Source organism: Pelobates fuscus, chromosome 3 (genome assembly GCF_036172605.1).
Source record: "Pelobates fuscus isolate aPelFus1 chromosome 3, aPelFus1.pri, whole genome shotgun sequence".
Classification (NCBI taxonomy): Eukaryota; Metazoa; Chordata; class Amphibia; order Anura; family Pelobatidae; genus Pelobates; species Pelobates fuscus.
This window is the reverse complement of record NC_086319.1, coordinates 169307328-169334769: the sequence shown is the minus strand read 5'-3', so window position 1 is coordinate 169334769 and position 27442 is coordinate 169307328. Positions and strand designations below refer to the sequence as shown.

The 27442-nt window shown below is 44.5% G+C and overlaps 1 protein-coding gene across 4 annotated transcripts in view; it reads right to left on the bottom strand.

Annotated features, from left to right (window-relative positions):
- CACNA2D4 (calcium voltage-gated channel auxiliary subunit alpha2delta 4) overlaps positions 1 to 27442 on the bottom strand; it is a 325067-nt gene that overhangs the window by 219197 nt on the left and 78428 nt on the right. For all 4 annotated transcript variants that reach the window (XM_063447669.1, XM_063447671.1, XM_063447670.1 and 1 more), the window contains exons 3-6: positions 10717 to 10833; positions 6918 to 6977; positions 3566 to 3728; positions 3110 to 3241 (exon numbers count right to left, since the gene is read on the bottom strand). In XM_063447669.1, coding sequence (XP_063303739.1) covers positions 3110 to 3241; positions 3566 to 3728; positions 6918 to 6977; positions 10717 to 10833 — 472 coding nt within the window. The remainder of the gene's footprint in view (positions 1 to 3109; positions 3242 to 3565; positions 3729 to 6917; positions 6978 to 10716; positions 10834 to 27442) is intronic.

Below are 27442 nucleotides of genomic sequence, written 5' to 3'. Positions count from 1 at the left end.
CAAACCATCATACTGATATAGAGACTAGTAAACAGTCAAACTAATATACATACTAGTGTGCTTTAATACCAATATATAGGATCAGGGCTGCCATCAGAAATTTTGGGGCCCCTGACAAAGCACAAGGTCTGGGCCCCCCCGACCCCGCCCCCCCCGACCCCTCCCGGGCCCGCCCACGCCTTACCTAGTCCGCTGACAATGATGCGGGACTGAATGTGGTGTGTATAGTGGAAGTGAATTAGAATGTGTGTAATGGATGTAGTGTTTGTGTGTATTAGATACTGTTTGTGCAGTGAATACAGAGTGTGTTAGTGTAGCGGATGCAGTGTGTATAGTGAACGCAGAGTGTGTTTGAGTAGTGGATGTAGTGTGTGTACAGTGATGTAGTGTGTGTTTGTGTAGTGGATGTAGTGTTTGTATGTACTAGATGAAATGTGTTTAGTGGATGCAGTGTCTGTAGTTGATGTAGTGTGTGTATTAGACACAGTGTCTGTGTATAGTGAATGCAGAGTGTTTCAATTTGTGGTGGATGTAGTGTGTGTACTGTGAATACAGGATGTTTGTGTAGTGGATGCTGTGTGTACAGTTAATGCAGAGTCAGTATAGTGAATCCAGAGTGTGTGCATAGTTTAGTGAATGCAGAGTGTGTGTTAGTGTGTAATGAATGCAGAGTGTGTGTTAGTGTGTAGTGAATGCAGTGTGTCAGTGTAATGAATGTAGTGTGTGTGTTAGTGCAGTGAATGCAGAGTGTTTGTAAATGTGTAGTGAATGCAGAGTGTGTGTTAATGTGTAGTGAATGCAGAGCGTGTGTTAGTGTGTAGCGGATGCAGAGTGTGTGTTAGTGTGTAGCGGATGCAGAGTGTGTGTTAGTGTAGTGAATGCAGAGTGTTAATGTGTAGTGAATGCAGAGAGTGTTTGAGTAGTGGATGTAGTGTGTGTACAGTGATGTAGTGTGTGTTTGTGTAGTGGATGTAGTGTTTGTATGTACTAGATGAAATGTGTTTAGTGGATGCAGTGTCTGTAGTGGATGTAGTGTGTGTATTAGACACAGTGTCTGTGTATAGTGAATGCAGAATGTTTCAATTTGTGGTGGATGTAGTGTGTGTACTGTGAATACAGGATGTTTGTGTAGTGGATGCTGTGTGTACAGTTGATGCAGAGTGTATGTTAGTGTAGTGAATGCAGAGTGTGTGTAAGTATAGTTAATCCAGAGTGTGTGCATAGTTTAGTGAATGCAGAGTGTGTGTTAGTGTGTAATAAATGCAGAGTGTGTGTTAGAGTGTAGTGAATGCAGAGTGTGTCAGTGTAATGAATGTAGTGTGTGTGTAAATTTGTAGTGAATGCAGAGTGTGTGTTAATGTGTAGTGAATGCAGAGAGTGTCTTAGTGTAGTGAATGCAGAGAGTGTGTTAGTGTAGTGAATGCAGAGAGTGTGTTAATGTGTAGTGAATGCAGAGAGTGTGTTAATGTGTAGCGGATGCAGAGTGTGTGTTAGTGTAGTGAATGCAGAGTATGTTAGTGTGTAGCGGATGCAGAGTGTGTTAGTGTGTAGCGGATGCAGAGTGTGTGTTAGTGTAGTGAATGCAGAGTGCGGTAATGTGTAGCGAATGCAGAGTGTGTGTCAGTATAGTGGATGCAGTGCGTGTGTTAGTGTGTAGTGTATGCAGAGTGCATGTTGTATTAGTGAATGCAGTGTGTGTATTGTATAAGTGTATGCACTGTGTGTGTTAGTGTATGCAGTGTGTGTGTTGGTGTATGCAGTGTGTGTGTTGTGTCAGTGTATGCAGAGTGTGTGTGTTGTGTCAGTGTATGTAGTGTGTGTGTGTTGTGTCAGTGTATGCAGTGTGTGTGTGTGTTGTGTCAGTGTATGTAGTGTGTGTTGTGTCAGTGTATGTAGTGTGTGTGTTGTGTCAGTGTATGCAGTGTGTGTGTGTGTCAGTGTATGTAGTGTGTGTGTGTGTTGTGTCAGTGTATGCAGTGTGTGTGTGTCAGTGTATGTAGTGTGTGTGTGTGTTGTGTCAGTGTATGCAGTGTGTGTGTGTCAGTGTATGTAGTGTGTGTGTGTCAGTGTATGTAGTGTGTGTGTGTGTGTTGTGTCAGTGTATGCAGTGTGTGTGTGTTGTGTCAGTGTATATAGTGTGTGTTGTGTCAGTGTATGCAGTGTGTGTGTGTGTGTGTGTTGTGTCAGTGTATGTAGTGTGTGTGTTGTGTCAGTGTATGTAGTGTGTGTGTGTGTAAATGTCCAATGAGGAGGGGGAGGGGGGGCATTTTAACATTATTTAAAAAAAAAAAAAAAATTTAATTTAATTAATTAAATTGTTTCTCCCCCCTCCCTGCTTACCTGTGTCTAGGGAGGGGGGAGATTCTATCCCCGGTGGTCCGGTGGCATGGTGGGGCCCCCCAGCTTCCTGATACCGCAGAGGGGGCCCAGGCAGCACACAGCTTCTCCTCTTCTCTCCTCCAATAACTCTCGCGAGACCCGCGGAGCGTTGCCATAGCAACCGGGTCTCGCGAGAGTTATTAGCAGGGAGGAGAAGAGAAGAGGCTGTGTGCTGCCTGCCCCCCCCCCCCCCCCTGCGGTAACAGGGAGCCGGGGGCCCGCGGCTGCACACATAGATCGCGATATTCGCTATCTATGTGTGCAGAGAGGGAAAGTGGGGCCCGGGACTGCCAGAGCAGTCCGGGCCCCCCAGGGCCGCCGGGCCCGTGACAACTGTCACGGTTGTCACCCCCTGATGGCGGCCCTGTATAGGATACCAAGTAGGCATACCAACAAACTAGATTATCTAGCAGTCATAGCAATATACAGACTAGTGAACAATCATACCGGTGTACATACTAGCGAATCAGTACAGACACTAGTAGTATAGTTATACCAACTATAGGGTATATATCAGGCATAGGCAACCTTCGGCACCGCAGATGTTTTGGACTACACCTCCCATGTTGCTTTGCCAGCATTATGGGTGTAAGAGCATTATGGGGGATGTAGTCCACAACATCTGGAGTGCCGAAGGTTGCCTACCCCTGATATATATGGTAACTAGTCCCAGAGTAAACCAGACTGGTAACCAGATAGTATAAATCCCGCATAGACAATTAGTAGTCACCTGGGTACAACCTGAAGAAGCCAGTGGAACTGCCAAAGTACTGCCAGGTGAGCGTGGGGTCCCGCTGAAAATTATCCACAAAGATGGGATTCAGTGCTTCCGACATGTAAACACCATTCAGAATGTCAGGGTCTGTACGGGGGAAAGATTATCATTAACCCTGGTATCACTGAGAAAAGATGTAAACACTGCAATGATAAGAATGCTTAGAATTCTCAGAAAGTGAGGGTGTTTGTTAAGGATTATTTCTTTTGAGTGTTTGTTTGAACATTTCTAATTTTTAAGATTGGGCTTGTGAAAATTATTTCTAAACAAATAAAAAATATAATTAGAACACGTGTTATAAATGTATTGTATGTTAATTCAAAGATGCATATACAATTTACAATATTAAAGTAGTGACAGTGTGATAAGAAGACTTCAGACCCACCAGCATGAGACCACAGAAACCCTCACCTTTGTTGTAGACATTGGTGGGAAGCTGGATATTACTGAGGGTTGTGTTTACCCTCAGATTATTAAAGTGCTCGTTTGCCTCCAGAATGAACTCTTTCCCAAGCTCCACATAATTATCCAACTCATCCTTCTCATTAATTCGCACTGAGTTATAGTATTCAAACTACAAAAAGGAGATACCATATTGGGTTATAAAAAAAAAACACATGGCACATTGCATTGGCATTACTTACATGCTCTTGGTAACATACAAATTGACACAACATAGACAACAAGACGACAACAAGTTATTTCATCCATCCTCTGGTATCTTTTCCCATCTGTCTATCTCTTCGTATCTATCCCTCTGCATGCCTTTACCTATATCCCTCTGTATCACTTCGCTTGCATGAGAGAAGCACAGAAAAAAACATGTAAATTAGTGTATGGGAAGAGACAGAGGGATGGATGAAAAGAGAATCAGAGTGATGGATAGAAAGAGTGATACAGAGGAATGGATGGCAAGGGATAAAGATGGATGGATGAGAGGTGATGCAAAGGGATAGTGAGAAAGAGATACAGAAGAGTGGATGGGAAAAGATACAAAGTGATAGATAGGAAGAGATACAGAGAGGTGAATGGGCAGTGATACAAAGGGATAGATGGGCAGTGATACAGATGGATAGAGATACAGTGGAATGGATGGAAAATGATACAGAGGGAGGATAGGAAGAGATAAAGAGAGACAGGTGGGAAGTGATACAGAGGGATAGAGATACAGTGGAATGGATGGAAAGAGATACAGAGGGAGGATAGGAAGAGATACAGAGATAGGGTGGGAAGTGATACAGAGGGATAGAGATACAGTGGAATGGATGGAAAGAGATACAGAGGGAGGATAGGAAGAGATACAGAGATACAGGTGGGAAGTGATACAGAGGGATAGAGATACAGTGGGATGGATGGAAAGAGCTACAGAGGGAGGATAGGAAGAGATAAAGAGAGACAGGTGGGAAGTGATACAGAGGGATAGAGATACAGTGGGATGGATGGAAAGAGCTACAGAGGGAGGATAGGAAGAGATACAGAGATACAGGTGGGAAGTGATACAGAGGGATAGAGATACAGTGGGATGGATGGAAAGAGCTACAGAGGGAAGATAGGAAGAGATACAGAGATACAGGTGGGAAGTGATACAGAGGGATGGATGGGAAGCGATATAGAGGAAGTGAAGAAAAGATATGCCCTGGGATGGATGAGAAGAGGTACAGAGGGATTGATGGGATGAGATGGATAAAGACACAGTTTTGTTTTGCGCATAACACTGGGTCTTGTTTATTAAGCGCCAATCGTCACCATTTATTCACTAAACAGCAAATTATAGTAAATGAAAATCAATTGCAAACTGCAGGCTAAAAGCTCTGACTGCATCGGAGTTGGGTTGTAAATTGAAAACCCAATTGGAAAAATTGTCCATTTTTTTTAATATATATATATATATATTCATTTGATGCGGCAATTGCTTATTCAAGAGATACATTTGGCAGTGATGTATGTAACTATTCACTCATTATTACTTATTTTTGAAGGTATTCCACAAAGAGGAAATTGTACCATCAATTTACAAGTATTTCACCACTCAAATAATATTATAGCATGAAATCATGTTAAATAAATCAACAAATAAATAACACATATTTAGAACTGCATAACATGACTGTTGCCTAAATCATATTTCAATGTAGCTTGCCCAAAACAGTTCTCAATTTCTTAGGATATTTTTGGAAAATTCAGACCACTGACACATATATATAAACATTCAGGAACAGAGTAATGAACAGACAGATGAAAGCATAAATCATTAGTCTGCACAAATTGTCATTGGTATAGTTTGTGTGCCGACGTAAACAACCCTTTCCATATCACATATTGCTCACTTGTCTCTCACTCCACTACAGTTCAGTGAAAGCAGGAAACTCTTACCCTTAGGTAAGTTTAGTGATGCATGGCTAGCTCACTGGCTGAGAGTTTAGTGATGCATGGCTAGCTCACTGGCTAAGAGTTTAGTGATGCATGGCTAGCTCACTGGCTGAGAGTTTAGTGATGCATGGCTAGCTCACTGGCTGAGAGTATCGGCTTATCGCTCTCAGTCAATTAGCTAGCCGTGCACTGACAGGTATAGCTCAGGGGAGCTAACAGGAGCTACTGGCTCTCACTTTCGCTTGCAGGGAGAATCACCCAGTGGACCCCAGGTAAACAGTTCTAAAATAATTTGACCAATTAGCTGAACGCTACTGGAGGAAGTCTCGTACCTTGTGATAATTTCTCCATTATAAACTCTTCTTGTGCTCTTACAGCGCAGCCCTCACCCTTGCTAAATAGTCATACTTTTTCTCTCTCATTAGTTTATACTCCGTTAAGCCTAGACGTCTCTTTGATACCTTGAACTCTCTTCTTCACCCTGCTGTTGCCACACCCCAAACTAACCTTTTCAGCTCATTGTTTTGCATGCCATTTTACTGACAAGATTAACTAGCTAACTAAATAATCCCGCCCTCTTCGTTCCTCTCTCTCTCAACCACACTTGGACCGTGCTTTTCCTACTCAGGCCTACAAAAAGTTATTTTGGGCACTACAGATGCCCTTAAACAAAGGGAAGGACAATGAGTTCCAAGGAGTTTTTCTATTTTTGTTAAACTGCTACAAAAAAAGGAGATGGCACCACCACACTAATACTACCATAACCACTAAAATGAGAAAAAAGGTTGTGCTTAGAATAGACAGTTCCACTTTTAACTTTGGTAATTTGGCCCCTGGGTAATTAGTGCAAAGTACTCTGAATGCCACACCAAATAACTCCAGTGAGGTGGCAGACACAAATCCAGGCTCAATAAATCTGAAGTAAATCTGGACTTGGTAACACTGAGTTAGCAGAGCACAGTGAATTGAATTCTATCTACTGAATACTGTAGGTGAAAATCAATTTTCAGCAAACAAACATTGTACAGTGCTGCAGAGTATGCTTTACTGGTGCTTTATAAATAAAGTACCGGTAATAATAAACCTCTGTATTCTGCTATCTCTTCTACCTTGCAAACAGACCAGTAAATACCGTGCAATGTACCTACTAAGGTAGTGACAAATTTACAGTTATTTCCTGTTCAGCACGGGTTCATTAAATCTCTCCATAGCAATAAGATTATGTTTATAAATTATAACTATCACAGTGGAGCCTTAAAGGATTTGCGTAACTAAAATAAATAAATAAAAACCCACAAATTAGAACCCATGTCTTTTAGCCGCTCAAAGAGACACTGAATAGAAACAAATCAAGCCTATTCTGTATTATGACCCAAGTGCTCAAAACACTCACCTCCAAAGAAGAATTAAACTCGTGATTCAAATCAGCTTCTTCCGCAGCTTCCACTAGCCTCTAAGGAGAGGAGATAATGAGGGGGAAGGTGGGCAGTGGAGAGGGCATTTAAAGGATTATAAATGAGGGGCAGGTTGAGCAGGAAGGTTGATTATTGGGATTGTTAGTTGGTTGAAAGAGAAGGAAAGATGAGATGTCAGGTTGTTCAAAAGAGAAACATTTTTGGGGGGAGATAGGGAAATGAAGAGAAAACGAAAGGGTAAAAGAAAAAAAGGAAAGAAAAAGAAAAAGAAAGAAGCACGATTAGTTAAACTGCACCAACAGCTTTGACAAGCAGCTCATTGCAATGTCCCTAGACCCTGTTCGAAGTCAACCGGTCAGGCACCTTCTTTTTTTGCAATTCTTCTAATTTCATCTAGGCCGGGGGGGTTGCAATGTGGATTTAGGGTTACATAGTTCTTTAGGTTGAAAAAATACTAAAGTCCATCGAGTTCAACCGTGAAGCCTATTCCTTTATGCTGTTGATCCAAAAGAAAAAAACAACAACAAAAAAACAACAACAACTATAGTCATTTCCAATTATACCACAAAAAGGGAAAAAATATCCTTCTTGGCTCCACAATGGCAATTAGATTTCTATGTGGATCAACAGCCTGTTTACATACACATCACTTATATCTTTTAATATTCTGTTTATTCCAAAAAGCATCCAAGTCTTTTTTAAATATAGCTATAGAATCTGATAAACAATCTCTTTCTAGGTAGAGAATTCCTTCGGTAAAGAACCCTTTCTTCTGCGTTAAGCAAAAACGCCTTTCTTCCAGTCTCAATGGGTGACCTCTTGCCTGGGTGCCCAAAATTGTGCCACAGATTCAAGGTGGGGTCTTACCATTGTTTTGTAAAGAGGCTAAATTATATGTGGATCACATGAGTTAAAACACCTTTTTTTATACACGAAAGCACCTTATTAGGTTTTGGAACAGCAGACCAGCATTGCATACTGTTGCGTAGTTTGTGATCTATAATTGTTCCCAAGTCTTTTTCATTTAATGGTTTTCCTAACTCTACCCTATTTAGTGTATAGGTGGCTTGTGGGTTCCTTTTTCCAAAATACATGACTTTGCATAAATCTGTATTGAATCTCATCTGCCACTTGTGTGTCCAGTCCCCCAATATATCCAAAACCCTCTGTAGAGAAGTTACATCATATTAAGATTGTATTATCGTACCTAGTTTTATGCCCACTTCAAGATCATATATAAGTGGATTAAACAGAAGTGAAAACCCAAGAGAGAGCCCTGAGATACTCCACTTACCACTTTTGCTCAGTTTGAAAATGTCCCATTCACAACTACTTTCTGCACTCTATAGTTAAGCCAGTGTCTTCACATAACATTACATATTATGAATCAAGCAACCCAGGAGGAGATATCAATAAACCTCTGTATTATGAATCAAGCAACCCAGGAGGAGATATCAATAAACCTCTGTATTATGAATCAAGCAACCCAGGAGGAGATATCAATAAACCTCTGTATTATGAATCAAGCAACCCAGGAGGAGATATCAATAAACCTCTGTATTATGAATCAAGCAACCCAGGAGGAGATATCAATAAACCTCTGTATTCTGTTATCTCTTCTACCTTGCAAACAGACCAGTAAACTATTTATTTTAGGCTGCCTAAAATAAATCCAAACATTCAGTGTCTCCTCCTTCTGCTCTGCATTCATTTCTTCTCTATGAGGAGATGCTGATTGGCCAGGGCTGTGTTTGAATTGTGCTGGCTCTGCCCCGATCTGCCTCTTTGTCAGTCTCAGCCAATCCTATGGGGAAGCACTGTGTTTGGATCAGGGTACAACTTCTGATAATGTCAGCAGGCAGTGGGCAGGTCAAAAGGAAACGGACAAAGTAAGCAGCTCCAGACTTGAATACAAGTAATATTTTACCATATTTAGAGGGGCAAGAGAGGGCCAGAGGGGGCTAGATGGTGGTTTTAACCCTATAGGGTCAGTAATACATGTTTGTGTTCCTGACCCTATAGTGTTCTTTTAACATTCTGATAGTACTATGAGGATAAAAAGCCTATGAGGTTAAACAGTCCCTATATTTACACAATAGCTTTAAAATTAGACTTTTTAAGAAAAAAACAAATACAAACCACAGCATTTACACAGAATAAGCAAATTATTTCCTTAATTATACAAAATATTAAACCAGAACCGTTTTATTCACCCTACTAACAATTAGGTATATTTGAACTGTATTAATAATCAATAGTTTTCATTTTAAAGGACAAGATCATGAAAACACATTTATTTTTTTCTGTCTGTACTGTTTAGAATAGAATAAGAACAAGCAATGTACTTCAGGGCTTCAGACAAATATGGCTCAATCATATATTTAACTCATCTTTAGTAATTAACTATATACCTGGTAAATACTGTATGTTGCCTATGACTACACTCTCTGTGCAACACAAATAGCCCAACTATGGTCTCGATTTAATAAGCAATACTAAATGATTCAATACTGTTAAAAAAACATCCAACAGACGTCACCATTAGAGTCCATGGGATTATTTCTAGATAAATAATTCTGAAAATTGTTCTAACAGTTTGAATCATTTGGAAAGTTTATTAAAAACGGTGGCCTAGGATTCCTAGGATGTAGAGGTTGTAGACAAAGATCAATGTTTTGAGATGTGATTCATACACACCAGCATATTGCTGAAAATGCATTTTCTATTGTTTATTGCAATGTAGGCACATGAGTTATAAAAAAAAATGGTTTTCCTTTTCAGTCTGAAAAAGCATAAAAAGATCTAAATATGGGAACGCAAACATTCACTTAGATCAAAACATTTTTTAATACCATTTAGTCTGTTCTTACAGCCAAATAAGGTCAGAGATTATTTCTGGTGTGTTCTCCAGTACAGAAAACTGGCAACACTGGAAATCTAAACAGACAAAATAGAACTGGTTTCTCTCTGTTATAGGAACATTCACTTCCTGAATAATACAATGTGTCACTTGTGATGTCTCTTTGCCAACCCAATTAGCTATGTAACTAAATCAAATATTGTTTGTGGTAGGTTAGGAGCTTATTTTATATGGAATACATTACTATTAATGAAGGTTCGAATGATCTGAATGGGCACTATTTTATAGAGTTCAATGTTTGCATTATATACATTATTAGATAAATAATACATAAACAGTGTTTCCCCTTGCAGTCACACATGGTATCATATGTACGTTCACAATGCTTGTCCCAGTGGAATGAATGGGAGCCTTTTGTGCAGTCACAGTATAGCTGTACAGCAATGCAGGCAATACATACATGAGTGGCTCCAACTCCTTCCCATCGGGAACCCCGTTGAGAGCACAGATGTATGTTAAGCTTTTTCAACAACAAAACTGCTATCTGTAAAAAATCTAAAATAATGCTGGAATAATTTAGGCAGCGCTTAAGGTTTAATAAGGACTGTGATTTATTTTCTATAGTCTATAGAGGGAAGGAGTGTATGTGGGGATATGTACCTATCTCCTACTCTAGTTACTAGACAACCAAGTATTGCAGAGCAGGACAGCCCCCACACCCATTCCTAACAGGTAAGTTCTGTCATCAGAATGGCTACACAATTATCAGTGCACGGACCCACTTTATGCTGTACTTGCCTTACCTACTGCCCATGGCAGGATCACACAAGGTCTAATTAATTAGTAGCTTGTAAGGTATAAGGTATTGAAAAAGTGATATTAACGATGATGATAATTAGTAATGATTCCTTATTTACCTCAACAGCTTCCACTTTCCTCCTCAGCATCCGCTCCATTTCCTCCGAGAATTTCCGCACCAGGTCCAGACCATCCACCTCCTCAATGTTAAGAGTGGGCTCCACATCCTTGTACTTCTGGAAAAAGAGCAAGAAGAGGATGGCTCAGTGTGCGAAGCAAGTCTTCCCTCACCTCAGCCTTAGTACAATCTAAAGCCTGACTCCTGCTTATCTATTTTAATATGACATCGCTGTCCAGTTAGGAGGAATGGGAAATGTTCTTTTACATTAAAATCCAGAATTAATACAGCCCACGTCCCCTATTTCTGCTAGTTTAACCCATTAAGGACCAAACTTCTGGAATAAAATGGAAACATGACATGTCACACATGTCATGTGTCCTTAAGGGGTTAAGAGCAAAGAAATCACAAATATGTCACCTAACTACAACCTCTGCAACTCTTGCTATGCACCAATTATTGCCATATTAGTGTACACTGCACTATAATAATCTGTGCTGGCAGTATACCGATGTTGACAAGATTGATTCATAATTTTATAACAAGAGACGGAGGCTCATATTGCATATCCCTTTCTTTACTGTCCACCAATAGCAGCAAAGAATACAAACAGAATGAAAAAAATAATGAACATGTGATAACATAGGCCCCTCCCCGCTCAGGTCCCAGTATAACAGGCAGCACTTCCCTTCCATTTCCCTCTTTCTTTGCTGCTCCGACACAAAGATAAGTACATGTCATTTTTCTCTCTTAAGTATACTGATTTTGTTCATTCATATTTTCTGTCAGTCTGCTTACCACTTAACCTGGTAGCATTCTATAGTTTTTTTTCTTACCATATTTATCTCATATTTATTTGTATTTCTTGTACTCATTTATTTTATTTATATTTATTTCATTGTCATTCTGTATTACACTTTAGTAATTTGTCTCATTGTACCTCTATGTCTTTATCTGGTTCTTTGTTGGTCTCAGGGCCCAGACCTCCCCTATCTATGTAATCTTGTCTCCTGCCTGTCTTTTTTGCCTGCCTGTCTTTTTTGCCTGCCTGTCTTTTTGCCGTGGGCGCCATTTTGCGCTAATTTTTCCCGGCCGTGTATGCGCGCGAATTGAGCCTATTCGGCAGATTCGCCGCACACACACCTCATTCCCCATTTGGCGAACAGAGCGTTCGCATGCTTGCCGCATCGCACGTTCGGTAGTTTTACCGCGAATCTCGCGGGTGCCGCGAATCCCGCGAGATTCCTGGCGGCCATTTTTCAAACTTCCTGCTCCTACATCTTAGTGTGTCTCCGGTCTGGGCCCTGGTGAGAGCGTTTTTAGATTCGTCTAGCTGTTTGGGTGACTAACCCATACGTTTTTCTCCCTGTTAGTTTTTCCTATTCCTCCCTGCTAGTTTTTCTCAGCATGCCTAAACCCAGACTATCCGCTGGGTCCACTCCCTCTGGGGAGTCTGATACCCCACTCATTAGGAGTGAGGCTTCTGTCACCTCAGACAACTCGCCTACTATGGCTGACGGAACTACCCACCGTGGTGGGGCACAGTTCCTAGCGCTACAGCGCTCAGTAACAGACGCCATTATGGCAGCCATGGGGTCTATGTCCTCCACCCTCTCCCACACCATTTCACAGGCCCTCTTGCCACGTCCTTCAGACGAGCAACTTTCGGGCCTAATGACGCCTTTACCACGTCCCTCCACAAATCCCCAGGGAGAGGTGTTTAAAGAGGTGTTTAAAAAGGCCACCCGTAAGTCCAAGCACCCCTCTGCCTCCAGAAACACCATGACTGGCGTACCATCGGTCGCCCCAGAAGGCGTGTCCCATCCACGCAAAAGAGCCTTTCCGCGCCAGGCAGAACGGGCGCGGCTATGGAAATGTGCCAGAGCACAGGTAGAGAGCGACACCGACTCAGAAATCGGGTCAAATGAGGAGGCTATGAGCAAGTCGGATACCGACTCTGATGTGGATGCCGCTGATGATGGTCTTGACCTCCTTTCCTCTGCTCAGGCAGAGATGCCCGGAGGCGAGATAGGGAACGGGAAGCCCGCAGCTGCGGGGTTCACCCTCGTGGATCCTTCGGGTGTCCCACCCGGAAGCGGGTAAAGACGCCCAAGGACTCCTCTTCGGAGATTCCTTCATAAAAGATTTAGGGCACTTCGTTGGAGCATTCACGGCTCTGGACAAGGCCCAAGCCTCCGTGAGACGAGTATTCCAGGGGCGGGTCTCCACCAGGGCCGGCAGATTCAGGAGCCGTCTGTCCGGCCGCAGTTACCCCCAACCCCGTGGCACGGGAAGAGGCTCCTTCCAACACCGTAACCAATACCAAGATTCCACCTCCCGCCCCACATTTTTTCCATCCCGCGGACGTCCATGGCGATCCAGAGGCCTTCCAGAGGCCAAGCTCAAGACGACCATACGGTGAGTTACCTCATACCACACATTTCTTCTCCGGGTTACGTAGGGGGCAGACTCCAACATTTTTTCCCAGCCTGGTCACAAATCACTTCAGACCCCTGGGTACTGACCACTATTCAGGGTTTCTATATAGAACTCACCAATCATCTCATACACATTCCCCCTCCTCGACCGATCCGCTTTTCCCTCCAGGATCGCGGTTGGATCGACGAGGAACTCTCAACCCTCCTTCTCAAAGGGGCTATAGAACAAGCACCCCTCAACCCCGCAGGTGTCCTAAGCAATATATTCCTGGTGGAAAAGAAGGGCGGCCAATTGAGGCCCGTCATAAATTTGCGCCCCCTCAATGCCATAGTAAGGTACCGCCATTTCAAGATGGAAGGTATTCACCTACTAAGAGATCTCCTCCTCCACGGAGACTGGCTAGCGAAACTAGACCTAAAAGACGCGTACCTGACAGTGCCAATAGCGGCGGAATCTCGGGACCTCTTACGCTTTTACTGGCGGCACGAGACATGGCGGTTCACCTGCCTACCCTTTGGCCTCTCCTCAGCCCCGTGGTGCTTCACAAAGCTTTTACGGCCTGTGATGGCCTGGCTACACAGTCGAGGAGTTCGACTAATCGTCTACCTAGACGATATTCTCCTCATGGCTCAGGTCTACAGCTGGCCATAATCCTCCTTTCACGCTTAGGTTTCATAATCAACTGGGAGAAGTCGTGCCTGACCCCCGCCACCAGCATGGAATTCTTAGGATTCCTAGTGGATTCGGGGGCAGCAACGTTGAGCCTCCCGATATCCAAAATTCGATCCATTCGCAAAGAGTTACGCAGAGCCCTCATCCGGCCCCATCTCACCTTACGCCGACTTGCACGTCTCATAGGCCTCCTGGCCTCCTCGATACAGGCCGTGTTCCCAGGTCCGCTCCACTACCGAGCGCTACAGCGCCTGAAGATCGCTCACCTAAGATCCGGAGCGTCCTACGCGGATCTGGTATCATTGGACAGCGAGACGAAAGACGAGTTGCGATGGTGGATTCTCAACCTATCTGCATGGAACGGCAAAGCCATTTTCGGCTCAATGCCAGAATTCACGATCGACTCAGATGCGAGTCTCCACGGTTGGGGAGCCCACTGCGAGGAAGTCTCAACAGGGGGCCGGTGGTCGGTATCCGAATCCCGACTGCACATCAACGCCCTGGAACTCCTGGCAGGCTCCTTCGCCATTCGCAGCTTCGCCAAGGACCGTGCCCTATCATGTATTCGGCTCCGCATGGACAATGTTTCGGCGGTGCGATATGTCAACCACCTGGGTGGTACACAGTCGGCGGTCCTGGCCAGATTGGCGAAAGACTTTTGGGAATTTTGCCTGGAACGGAACCTGATGGTCTACGCGGAATACCTACCTGGTCTACACAACGTCCAGGCGGAATGGGGTTCACGTTATCTATCAGACACCAGCGACTGGAGATTGGCCAGGGAGGTGTTCTCCAATATATCGTTTCTATGGGGACCGTTTACCATAGATCTTTTTGCTTCCCGGCTCAACGCCCAACTCCCACGCTTCTTCAGCTGGAGACCAGACCCAATGGCGGAGGCAGTGGATGCCTTCCTACAAGACTGGAACGGAGGCCTCCTTTATGCTTTTCCCCCGTTTTCCATGATCCCACGCTCACTCCTACAGGCCCGCAAACAACGGGCGGAAGTGGTCATGGTCACCCCATTCTGGGAAACGCAGTCGTGGTTTCCCCAAATGCTCGAGATGTCGTTGGACTACCCCCGACTCCTACCGGGACACCACAACTTGCTGCAAGACCCGACGGGGCAATATCACCCCCTCAGGTTAGAAGGCTCTCTCCCACTCCTGGCATGGCGGATCTCCGGGGACCCTGGGAAATCCAAGGAGTTTCGGACACAACTAGACGCTTATTGGCAGCAGCATGGGCTCCCGGCACTAGACGGGCATATGGGTCAGCTTGGCGAGCTTGGGCTGGCTGGTGCATGGCTCGGAACGAGGATCCCGTTTCGGCCTCTGTAACAGTGGTCCTGCAGTTCCTGACGTCCCTCTTCGAAGCTGGAAAGGCTTATAGGACTATTAACCTCTACCGATCTCCTATCTCGGCGATTCACCAAGGCTTCGAGGGCTGCCCTGCGGGACAACACCCCTTAGTGTGCCGACTCCTCAAGGGTTCCAGATTTTCACGACCACCCAGGCCCCGCTACTCCACGACCTGGGACGTCTCGGTCGTATTGGCATTCCTCTCATCCTGGCCCGCTAACACAAAACTCTCCCTCAAACAACTATCTGCCAAATTGGCTTGTCTGCTCTGCCTCATTTCATGCAAGAGGGTTTCAGATGTCAGAGCACTGGACTTCGATGCCAAGTCATATACCCCGGACGGGGTAACCTTCAACATCAGCAGACTAAGACTTCCATTAAAGCGGTATCCTACCCTAGTTTCCCTACCTCTCCTTCACTATGCCCAGTGGCCTGACTTCGCGAATACGAGACTCGCACCAACCCACATCGCTCTACAGCCTCTCCTCAGTTGTTTCTATCTTTCCGTCCTCCTTTTCACCCGGTTTCTAGCACTACCTTGTCACGATGGGTGAAATGGCTGCTGTCCCAAGCAGGCATTGATACCACGTTATTTGGCGCCCATTCGGTCCGGGGGGCATCAGCCTCCTCTATGATGTCGGCAGGCGCACGCCTGGAAGACATCATGAGGATGGTTGACTGGTCTAGGGAGTCTACCTTCCGAGAATTCTACTTTCGGCCGGCCCCATATTCATTCGCTGCGGTAATGGATCAGCTTTAAACTTGCAATATGAGCCTCCGTGTCTTGTTATAAAATTACATGATTTTGCTATTACATGACGAAAAGTCATGATTTTATTAAAGACACGGAGGCGAGTATTGTCCCACCCATTTTCGTTCTTACACAGTTGTAATAATGTATTTCCCCCCCCAGAATTACTAATACTACAATACTCCACATAGTATGGTTCAGTACGGTAAGTGGGGCCATCCTTAGACAATGTTGTTTCGATAATGCTGAATATATCAGTTGTTTTGTGAGACTGTGCATATGTGGCCCATTTTTTCTCACTCGGGTAGCCTTGAAACTAGTTACAAGTATCGACTTTAACCTGTCGGCTCCTGTTCCTTTATGTCTTCACAGCTTAATCTGGCAAGACAGCAAGCAGTGGTTCGGCTTAGAAGGACTCCTCCCGCTGTTCTCCGATGGTCCTATGGCTTCTATGGTCAAGCTTCCCAGTTATTGATGTTCTATCTTCTCCAGTTTTAAGTTATTTACCTTGGGACTTTGTTCTCACACTACTCTCGTTCTGGACATTTTACCTTGGTCGCATCTTCAGAAAGAGGGAAATGGAAGGGAAGTGCTGCCTGTTATACTGGGACCTGAGCGGGGAGGGGCCTATGTTATCACATGTTCATTCTTTTTTTCATTCTGTTTGTATTCTTTGCTGCTATTGGTGGACAGTAAAGAAAGGGATATGCAATATGAGCCTCCGTGTCTTTAATAAAATCATGACTTTTCGTCATGTAATAGCAAAATCATGTAATTTTACATTTATTTATGATCCCATTCATTCTGCAGTCATTTTATTTTTATTATTCAAAAGAAAATTTGTACAAAAAGAAAAAAGATACAGGAGGAAATATAAGGATGTGATCAAGCATTCAAAGATTTCTTCCATGTGCCCTTGCAAAATGTAGAATAATGTATATCCTGATGTGCCCTGCATGCTTGGAATTTTAAGTAAACGTGTAATACTTTTCTTGCCTTGGTGCAAAATACGGTAAAAAATGTCCCCTTTAATGTTATGATATATAGATAGATAAAGCAAGAAAAAAAAATAAAAAAGAATAAATGCATTTCTCTTTAAAATATCCTGAAGCTGCACAGCTGAGAGTATCTAACTGCAGCCAGACCTATTCCTTCACCAATCAGGAACCAATTTAATGACCAGCTGCAATTCCATTCATAAGAGAGAGACTGCTTGGTAAATGGAAAGCCTTGGTCACAGTTTTGTGATTGGCAGAACCAACAACCACACACAGCCGTGGCTTGACTCTCTCCAGTTAAAGCGGCACTGTCATGGCCGAATCCCGTTTTTTTTTTTGTTTTTTTAACCCCCCTCCCGACTCCACTACATCTAATTGACCCCCTAGTCACCCCCAAATGCCCATAAGCACCCCATATTACCTATTTTTAAATTTTTATTTTGTGCCCGGACCTAGCTTCTGGGTGCCGCCATCTTTGTGTGGGTAGATGAAGTCCCTGTGGGACACATCATCTGCCCACACTAGATAGCACTGTGAGATTCCCGCGCATGCCCAGTTAAACACCTGGGCATTCGAACAGGAATTTCATCCATTCATTCGTCAGAAAAAAGAATGCATGAATAGAAATGTCAGACGAACAAACAAACACTGAATATCAGTGTTTGTTTGTTAGTTCAGTTTATTACAAGGAGGGAGCTACCGGTGCACAGCTCCCTCCTTGTAAAATTTAAAGATAAAAGCGGCAGGGAGCAGTGCTCCCCGCCACTTTCAACACCCCCCAGGTCCCCCTCACTCTGTGGGGGTTAATGTGACCCCCATAATAGCATAAGTGAGATTAAAATCTCCCGAATTCCCCTACTCGCTATATCGTGAGTAGGGGCATGTCTACTAAACATAAAAAAAAAAAAACTTGGTACCTGCCCCCCCCCCCACCCTTGAGCGGCAGGTGGGGGCCATAAAGGAAAATGAGGGGGGGGCGACCTATTGTCCTCCCCGCCGGCCCGCACCCCTCAGTGGTGGGTGGGGGCCATAAATAACAATAAGTGGGGGGGACCTATTGTCCTCCCCCCGGCCCCCAGGCCTGAGCGGTGGGTGGGGGCCATAAAGTTAAATGAAGGGTGGGGGACCTTTTGTCCTCCCCCCGGCCCCCACCCCTGAGCAGTGGGTGGGGGCCATAAATAACAATAAGGGGGGACGACTATTGTCTTCCCCCCGGCCCCCACCCGTGAGTGGCGGGTGGGGGCCCTAAATGAAAAGCCCCCCACCCCTCCAAGGTAGCTAGGGGTCCCCAAGCCCCAAGTCACCCCCCCCAGCCCAAATAAAAAATAATCCCCTACCTACCCCCCTCACCGTAAAAATAGTGAGGGGGGAATAAAAGAACTAACTACCTGTAAAAAAAATTAAACTTACCTTTCAATGTCTTTTTTCTAAAATCGTTATTTTTCAGCCTCATTTTAATTTAGGGCCCCCCACCCGCCGCTCAGGGGTGGGGGCAGGACAATAGGTTCCCCTCCCCCTCATTTTCCTTTATGGCCCCCACCCACCACTCAGTGGTGGGGGCCTGGGGGGAGGACAATAGGTCCCCCCCCCTTATTGTTATTTATGGACCCCACCCCCACTGCTCAGGGTTTTTTTTGTTTTTGTTTTTAAACAGTGAGCAGCCACAGGCCTACAGGCAGTATAGCGAGTAGGGGCAGAATTTACTAATACTAAGTAATCTTTACTTAGTATTAGTAAATTTGGCTGAAAGACCAATTAAGGTCTTTCAGCCTTTTGGTAGATAGCTCCCTAATACCGTGGGAATTAGGGAGCTATCTACTAAGCGGCTGCAAGATGCAGCCGTGGCACGAATAGGATCGGAGTTTCATTCATTAGAAAACCAATGAACCTTTGAATGGCCTTTAACCCAGTGGGTAAAGGCCACTGTAGAACTGATTCCAATGTTTTAGGATCCATCTGAAACCCCGAGGCAGAAATATTATATCCTAAAGGTTTGCAAAACTTGCCTGACATGACCTTGGGGAGTTTGGAGATCAGGGGAATAAATAAGGATGTCATCCAGATAGACTAAGGCAAACGAGTAAATGTAATCCCTGAGTACGCCATTAATAAAATCTTGGAAAACCGCTGGAGCGTTGCACAACCCGAATAGCATCACCAGATACTCATAGTGTCCACTTCTGGTATTGAATGCAGTCTTCCATTCATGGTTTTCCTTGATTCTTACTAAATTGTAAGCGCTTCTAAGGTCTAGCTTAGTAAATATTTTAGCACCTTGGAGCCTGTCAAACAACTCAGAAATAAGAGGAATGGGGTAGGCGTTCTTAATGGTGATTTTGTTCAATGCCCTGTAATCGATACAAGGGCGTAACTCACCATCCTTTTTTGACACAAAAAAGAACCCTGCACTAGCAGGCAAGGATGATTTGCGTATATGGCCTTTACTCAATGAGTCCTTAATATATTCCTCCATTATTCTACTTTCCTGTGGGGATAGAGCATAAACTGCTCCCTTAGGTGACATAGCGCCGGGTAGTAAATTTATGGAACAGCCATATGATCCGTGGAGAGGCAATACATTAGACTGAGTCTTGCTAAATACTTCCTTAATGTCCTGGTATTGTATGGGAACTTCGGGAGTTTGAGGAGTACTTGGGGGTAATTCAATAGTAGTCACTCTCTTGGTGATATGTACTATACACCTTCCCTCACAATCCTTACCCCATTCCAATATTTCCCCATTAGCCCAATCAATATGAGGGTTATGCTTAATAAGCCAAGGAAAGGCTAATATGATAGGACAGGAAGGGGATGCAATCACCAGAAACGTTATATCTTCCTTATGCAAGGCTCCAATGGACATACTAATGGGTAAAGTTTTGTGAGTAATTAATGGTTATGAGAGTGGTCTCCCATCAATAGCCTCAACAGGTAGAGATGATAGTCTCTCCTTGACAGGTATAGCATTACCCTTAAATTGGACATCAATGACATTTCCAGCAGCCCCTGAGTCCATCAGGGCTTTGCATGAAAAGTTATTTTTGTCAAGGATAATCAAAATGTCAAGGAGAAATCTATATTTATTCTTTTAAGAGGACGTTTACATTACACCTAAGACCTGTCCCCTTAAGGCACTTAGGTGCGGTATTTTCCGGACGAATGGGACAATTGTTTCTTATATGTCCTTTACTACCGCAGTATAGACATAGACCCTCTTTTCTCCTATATTGTCTCTCGGCCTCCGACAGTCTAGTGACCCCCAACTGCATGGGTTCAGGTTCGTACTGTATAGGAAGGTCAGGAACAACAGGTTTGAAGACACAGGGTGCTAAAGGCATAGTCATAAGTCTGGTCTTATTTCAAGTAGCTTCTCTGGTTCTTAGTCTATTGTCAATTTGCATAACAATTGTAATAAACTCATTACGTTTCATGGGTAGATTTTTGGCAGCAATCTCATCTAGCATATTTTCAGATAGTCCCTTTTTAAATGCAGAGATTAGCCCACTGTTAGACCAGTCTACCTTGGAAATCAAGGTACGGAATTCTATGGCATACTCCGAGATAGACCGGTTCCCTTGTCTGATGTGCATCAGGGCAGTGGAGGCGTCTTCCTCCCTGCCTAATGGTTCAAACGTAAGTTTAAATTCCATAAGGAATCCCTGGTAATTGTGTGCCACACTCCTATTACTCTCCCATAACGGATTGGCCCAAGCTAAAGCTTTACCTTTTAGTTGGTTCATCAGGTAACCAATTTTAGCTCTATCTGTGGGAAAAGATCCCGGTGAGGCCTCAAAATGATACTCTATTTGGTTAAGGAATCCTCGGCATTCTTGAATATTACCATTAAAATGCAGAGGAGGAGATAGAGAGATAGTAGGTGCCTTGTGTACTATGGGTGGTGGTACATAAGGTGGAGGTGAGACAGTAGGAGAGGCCGCAGGTTGCAGATGCGCTGTTCGGGTAAAAAGCGCACTGAAGGCCTGGGCAAATTGATCCATGCGGTGATCATTCTTCTGTAGTTTCCTTTTGCAAGCAGCTATGTGCTTACACAATTCTACAGGATCTATGGCCATGTTGTAATGTCAGGATTAGAGTATGATCCAGCACGTAGCACTGTGTAACACAGGAGACTAATAGGTAACGTATACCGGGCCTTAGAATGGCCAGACTCACGTACCAAAGAATAGTCAGGAATAGCCGCGGTCAGGGGGGACACAAAGGGAAACAACGATAAAGAAATGCCATAGGTCAGGGATACCAGAAAACAGGGAAGTTAAAATCAATGCCATAGTCAAATAACCATAATAAACAGAATAAGGAGCGCGCTCTCGGACAACCACTAGGGAAACCATGACAGGGCAATGAGGGAATGTATTTTTAGGTTTAAATACCTGCTTTACTATTCTGATTGGCTGAAATCGCTCTTTGACCGCAAAACATGCGTGCGTGACGTCACGTGCACTCCCACGTCGTCAATCACTTGAGCGGACGTGGGGGTATATTTTGCCATGGATCCGCAGCGGCCGGCATCCATTAACATGCCGTAAGTGTCAGTCATGCAGACGCACGGCCGCTGGGTGCAGAGACTGCAAGGTGAGGAAGAATACGTTACAATAGTCACCAAAACAACTTTAGCTTAATAAAGCAGTTTTGGTGTATAGTTCATGCCCTACAGTCTCACTGCTCAATTATCTGCCATCTAGGAGTTAAATACTTTGTTTATACAGCCTTAGCAACACCTTGCTGCATGTGACTTACACAGCCTTCCTAGACACTTCATGTAAAGAGTCATCTAATGTTTACACTTGCTTTATTGCAAATTCTGTTTCATTTAGAATTTCTTAACTTCTGCTCTGTTAATAGCTTGCTAGACCTTGCAGGAGCCTGCAATCCGTGGCGATTCCGGTCCGGGGGGGGGGGGGACTCAAGAGACAGGCAGTCCCCCTGCTTCCTTTCCGGCACTCTAGGGCCATGTGATCGCGACGGACGTCGCAAATCACATGGCCGCAAAGCAGTCTGTGAGACTGCCTGCAGGGGGACTGCCTGAGTGTTCAGGCAGTCCCCCTCGTGCCTAAAAAAGCAAATAAAGTAATAATCACACATTAAAATGATATATTATACATGTATTATACATAGATAATATTTTATGCGTTAATTAAAACACTTGATTAGCATATTATATATATATTAATTAAATTCTTACTATATTTTGGTATTAATATATATTTTAATACCAAAATACACTTAGAAATAAATTATTCATGTATCATATGTGAATCATTATTAATCAGATGATTTAATTAACTTATAATATATTATACATATATTAAAAAGTATACGTAAAATAAAAATAATAAAAAAAAGTAATGTAATAAGCGTATCTTGATATATTATATACCGTATATATATTTAAATATATCCATCTCAAAATACACTTAGAATTATATATATATATATATATATATATATATATATAAAATAAAATATACAGTGTGTGTGTGTGTGTGTCACAACTACTAATGTGATCCAACACGCAAAACTATGCAACATCTACATAGAATAGAAAAATAGTCAGAACGTAAACCAATCCTTAGAATGGCCGGATTAATACGTTGCAAACAGAGAATGGTCAAGAGAAGACAGAAATACACAAGATCGATAAGAAAGGGAAACCAGAGATCGAAATAGTCAGGAATAGCCAAAGTCTGAATACCGGGAATATCAATAACAAGGACAAGAAAACGGCTCTTGGGAACCAGGAACAGAAACCACGACAGGGCAATGAGCTAGGGAAATTCAGGGGTTTAAATACCCCTCCTTGGGCTGTGATTGGTCAGAGCTTGGCCTCTGACCCCAGAACGTGCATCAACGTCATGATGTCACACACACGTTCATGTGACCTTTGGAGGCAGAGCTACAAATGGCTGTGACCTCGTGGTCGGCGCCATTATGGCTCCCGCGTGTGGAGGGGATGGATGCCCCAGCAGGTCGGCTCCTGGCTCGTTTCTGAACAGGTAAGTCTTCAAACCTGTCAGTGTGGTCGCACAGATTGTGTGTGACCACGTGCAGCCGCGAGCCGGGGGCAGTGACTGTGTGTGTGTCTCTCTCTATATATATATATATATTTAAAATCATTTGGGGGGAAAAGTCATTTTCGGTTTCGGGTTTTCGGCCAAGGGCATCCTAATGTTATAATATATCAAGGCAGCTAGTCAATAGCCTTTTCAAGTGCCGTTGGTAAAGGGGAGCAGTTGAGAGACAAAGTCAGTACTAAATAATCTACCTGACATTTCTGAGTAGAAAACTGAAATAGTCTTGTGACAGACCACCCAGTCACAAGAACTATAATCACCCAAATGTTCCCTCTCCAGACCGTGCCTCCCAGTCCAGCACCATATCCAGTGCTCCTGGAGCCAGAGCCAGGAGGGGACAGGCAGAGGCACAGCGCCCATCAGGGCCGGATTAACATAGGGGCTGATGGAGCTGCAGCTCCAGGCCCAGGCCCATGGAATAGGCCCATTGATTTGGAAAAAAAAAAATTATTAACTTTTTTTTTACACATTACTCTTAGGGTTGCCACCTGGCTGGTATTTTATGGTATTTGAGGCTGCCTGGCCAGTGCCAGTATTGCAGTAAAACCGGCAATACAAATGCCGGCATATTTCTATGTATAAACAGAGGTTACTCTGCAATACCTGCGCTGGCCAGAAGGGGTCACTGTGTGTGGAGAGAGGCAGGGAGTTACATCATATCCCTGCCTCTCTCTACTCACTGATCCGCGAGGGAGCAGCTACACAGCACAGAGAGTTCAGACAGCAGCTCCCAGCCTCAGGGAAGTAAGGGATGGGGTAAAAGCTGCAGGGAGACATGGGGACACTGGGAGACACTAGGGGACACTGGGTGACATGGGGACACTGAGACACTAGGGGACACTGAGACACTAGGGGACACTGAGACACTAGGGGACGCTGTGAGACACTAGGCACTTGGGGACATTGGGAGACATGGGGACACTGAGACACTGTGTCCCTAGTGTCTGTGTCCCCAAGTCTATGTCCATATCTCCCAGTCAGTGTCCCTAGTGTCTCAGTGTCTGCATGTCTACCAGTGTCCCTATGTCTCAGTGTCTCCCAGTGTCCCCTACTGTCCTAATGTCTCACAGTGTTCCCATGTCTCTTAAGTGTCCCCTAGTGTCCAAGTGACACTGGGCAACATGGGGACACGAGGGGACACTGAGAGACATGGGGCACTGAGACTTTGTGATACATAGGGACACTGTGATACCTAGAAGACACTGAGACATGGGGACATGAGAGGACACTGAAACACTGTGATACATAGGGGACACAGACACTAGAGGATACTGGGAGACATGAGGACACTGGAAGACTAGGGGACACTAAGACACTGGGAGACAGGGAGACACTGGGAACAATCCATCTTTTATTCAGCAGAATAAATGTAAGTAGTTTTTTGGTGATTTTACAGAATTATCTCTCAGCTCACTCCTTGTGATTTACAAGCATACATAATTAATTATGCAAATTAGTAAGGCCAGTATTTTTTTCCAAGAAAGGTGGCAACACTAACTATCCTTCACATACTCTTGCTTAAGTATGGAAACTTTAGAGGGATGTATGGGAACAAAACTTGTGTGGACTGACTGACCATGAAATTAGTTAAGGTAAAGCTGACTTTGTGCACAATGCAAATGATCTTGCTGCTTCAGTCTCTCTAACACTATGGCATGTTCCCGTTCTTCTACACTCACAGCTTTTCTCTGTCCCATATTGTATACCAGGAGCTTCTGCCTGCTCGTAAGAAGGTTAGGAGAGGAATGGACCAGCGAGTGCTGGGGACGGTCCTTAGAATATGTGGAGCGAACTCATCATTAGACTCATTTATGCCACGATCAGGGTGCTGTCTGCATAGTATGCCCTTAGTTGGCCAGCTTGCATGATTGGCAGGCAGCCTGACATGCATTCATGCCAGGTTGGCCTTCCAATTCTTTAGGCAGACTTGCCCCCTTTTTAAGGCATGTTCGCCTCTTTCGGCAGTTCTGATGACATAATTTGCGTCAGTGGCCCACCCTTTTACCCCACCCATTGACTGCCTGCTTCACTGGACACTACTGTTAGGGGTATGGATTTACTTGAAAGATGAAAGCATAAATTAGAGAGAGATAAGCATAGAGTGTTTTTATCTCATAGCTGCATCCTATGAATTTCCCTTCAGCACCACTTCCGCCAGATACATGACGATTGGTAGGTATGACTGTTTTCGTGTTTTTGGTCGATAAGACTCTGTAATTAGGCCCGTCATAATGGTCAGCACCAGGCCCACTGGGCTCTTAATCTGGCCCTGGCGCCCATGACAGGGGGTAACCCACAAATCACCTGGAACTCCAGTAGCACTTCTTTGAAATTGGTTTCAGGACTACCACACAAAGCGCTATTTGGAGGGGTGACAAAGGAGGTGGTGAGGCATCACGCGGTACCAAAGACTTGAGGGAGCTCAGTGTACCAACGAAAAGTGCCTTTGATACAAACATTGCTTCTGTGTGCATATTTAGCTCATTTTTTTTAAAGAAAGTTTACCATCAAAATTCAATTAGATGGCTAATGAGTTTAGTTTTTATACTATATGGAATAAAAGCTAGCAAACTAATTTAAAAAACAAAAAACAAAAAAGCAAAACATAATTGCTGGCACAATTTTAATAATTGGACACTCCATATTTCTAAAATACTTTGGCTTGCCAAAGTGCTTAGGGGTTAACTATATGCTCCTCCATGTGTCATTTTATAAAAGTGCCATTTTTAAAGGGACACTATAGTCACCCAGACCACTTCAGCTCAATGACGTGGTCTGGGTGCAAGGTCCCTCAGGTTTTAACCCTTCAGATGTAAACATAGCAGTTTCAGACAGCCACTAGAGGCACATCTGCGATGCTGGAGGCATATTATGCCTCCATCATGCAGAGCGTCCATAGCATTGAAAAATTGACACTTTGAATGCGCGTGCGGCACTGCCGCGCATGTGCATTCCGCTCCGCTGACATCAGACGGGGGAGCTGACGTCGGCGAGGGAGGAGAGGTAAGGGAGCCCGGCGGTGGAAGAAGGTGAGTAACTGAAGGGGTTTTAACACCTTTAGCACTACGGGAGGGGGACCCTGAGGGCGAGGGCACCCTCAGGGTACTATAGTGTCAGGAAAACCGATTTGTTTTCCTGGCACTATAAGAGAAACCACTTTTATGAAACTTTGGAACGTCAACAACTTGCTGCTATAGGAAATCAAGAATAATCCGTGGCATAAACAATTAGTGTGGAAGAATCTTAAAGCGGCACTGTCATGCCGAATCCCGTTTTTTTTTTAACCCCCCTCCCGCCTCCACTACATCCAATCGACCCCCTAGTCACCCCCAAATGCCCCTAAGCCCCCCACATTACCTATTTTTAATTCTTTATTTTCTGCCCGATCTACATTCAGGGCGCCGCCATCTTTGTGTGGGTAGGTGAAGTCCCTGTGGGACACGTCATCAACCCACACTACACAGACTGTGAGATTCCCGCACATGCCCAGTGAAACACCTGGACATGCGAACGGGAATTTCATCTATTCATTCATTCATCAGACAGACGAATGAATGAATAGAAACATCAGACAAACAAACTAACACTGAGCATCAGTGTTAGTTTGTTTGTTCAGTTTATTACCGGCGTGCAGCTCCCTCCTTGTAATATGTAACTATAGAAGCGGCAGGGAGCAGTGCCTGTGGCTGCTCACTGTTAAAAAAAAATGGTAATAAGGGGGGGGGGGGGGGGGGGGGGAACCTACTGTCCTCCCCCCTGGCCCCCACCCCTGCGCGGTGGGTGGGGGCCCTAATAAAACAATAAGGGGGGGGGGGACCTACTGTCCTCCCCCCCCCGGCCCCCACCCCTGAGCGGTGGGTGCGGGCCCTGATAAAACAATAAGGGGGGGACCTACTGTCCTCCCCCCCGGCCCCCACCCCTGCGCGGTGGGTGGGGGCCCTAATAAAACAATAAGGGGGGGGACCTATTGTCCTCCCCCCCGGCCCCCACCCCTGCGCGGTGGGTGGGGGCCCTAATAAAACAATAAGGGGGGGGGGACCTACTGTCCTCCCCCCTGGCCCCCACCCCTGCACGGTGGGTGGGGGCTCTAAATGACCCCCCCCCCATCAAGGTGACTAGGAGTCCCAAGCCCCTAGTCACCCCCCCACCTAAAACATTCTATCCCCTACCTACCCCCCTCACCCTAAAAATAGTGAGGGGGGAATAAAATAAATAACCTGTAAAAAAAAAAAAAAATTAAACTTACCATTTGATGTCTTCTTTTTTCTAAATTCTTCTTTCTTCAGCCCCCCAAAAGGCGAAATAAAAATCCATCATACCCGTCGCACTTAAAAAAAAAACCCCAAAAAAACGTGCGCAAACAAAAATTAATCCATGTTCACCCATGGAGGGCACGCCGCGTACTGAGCTCCGC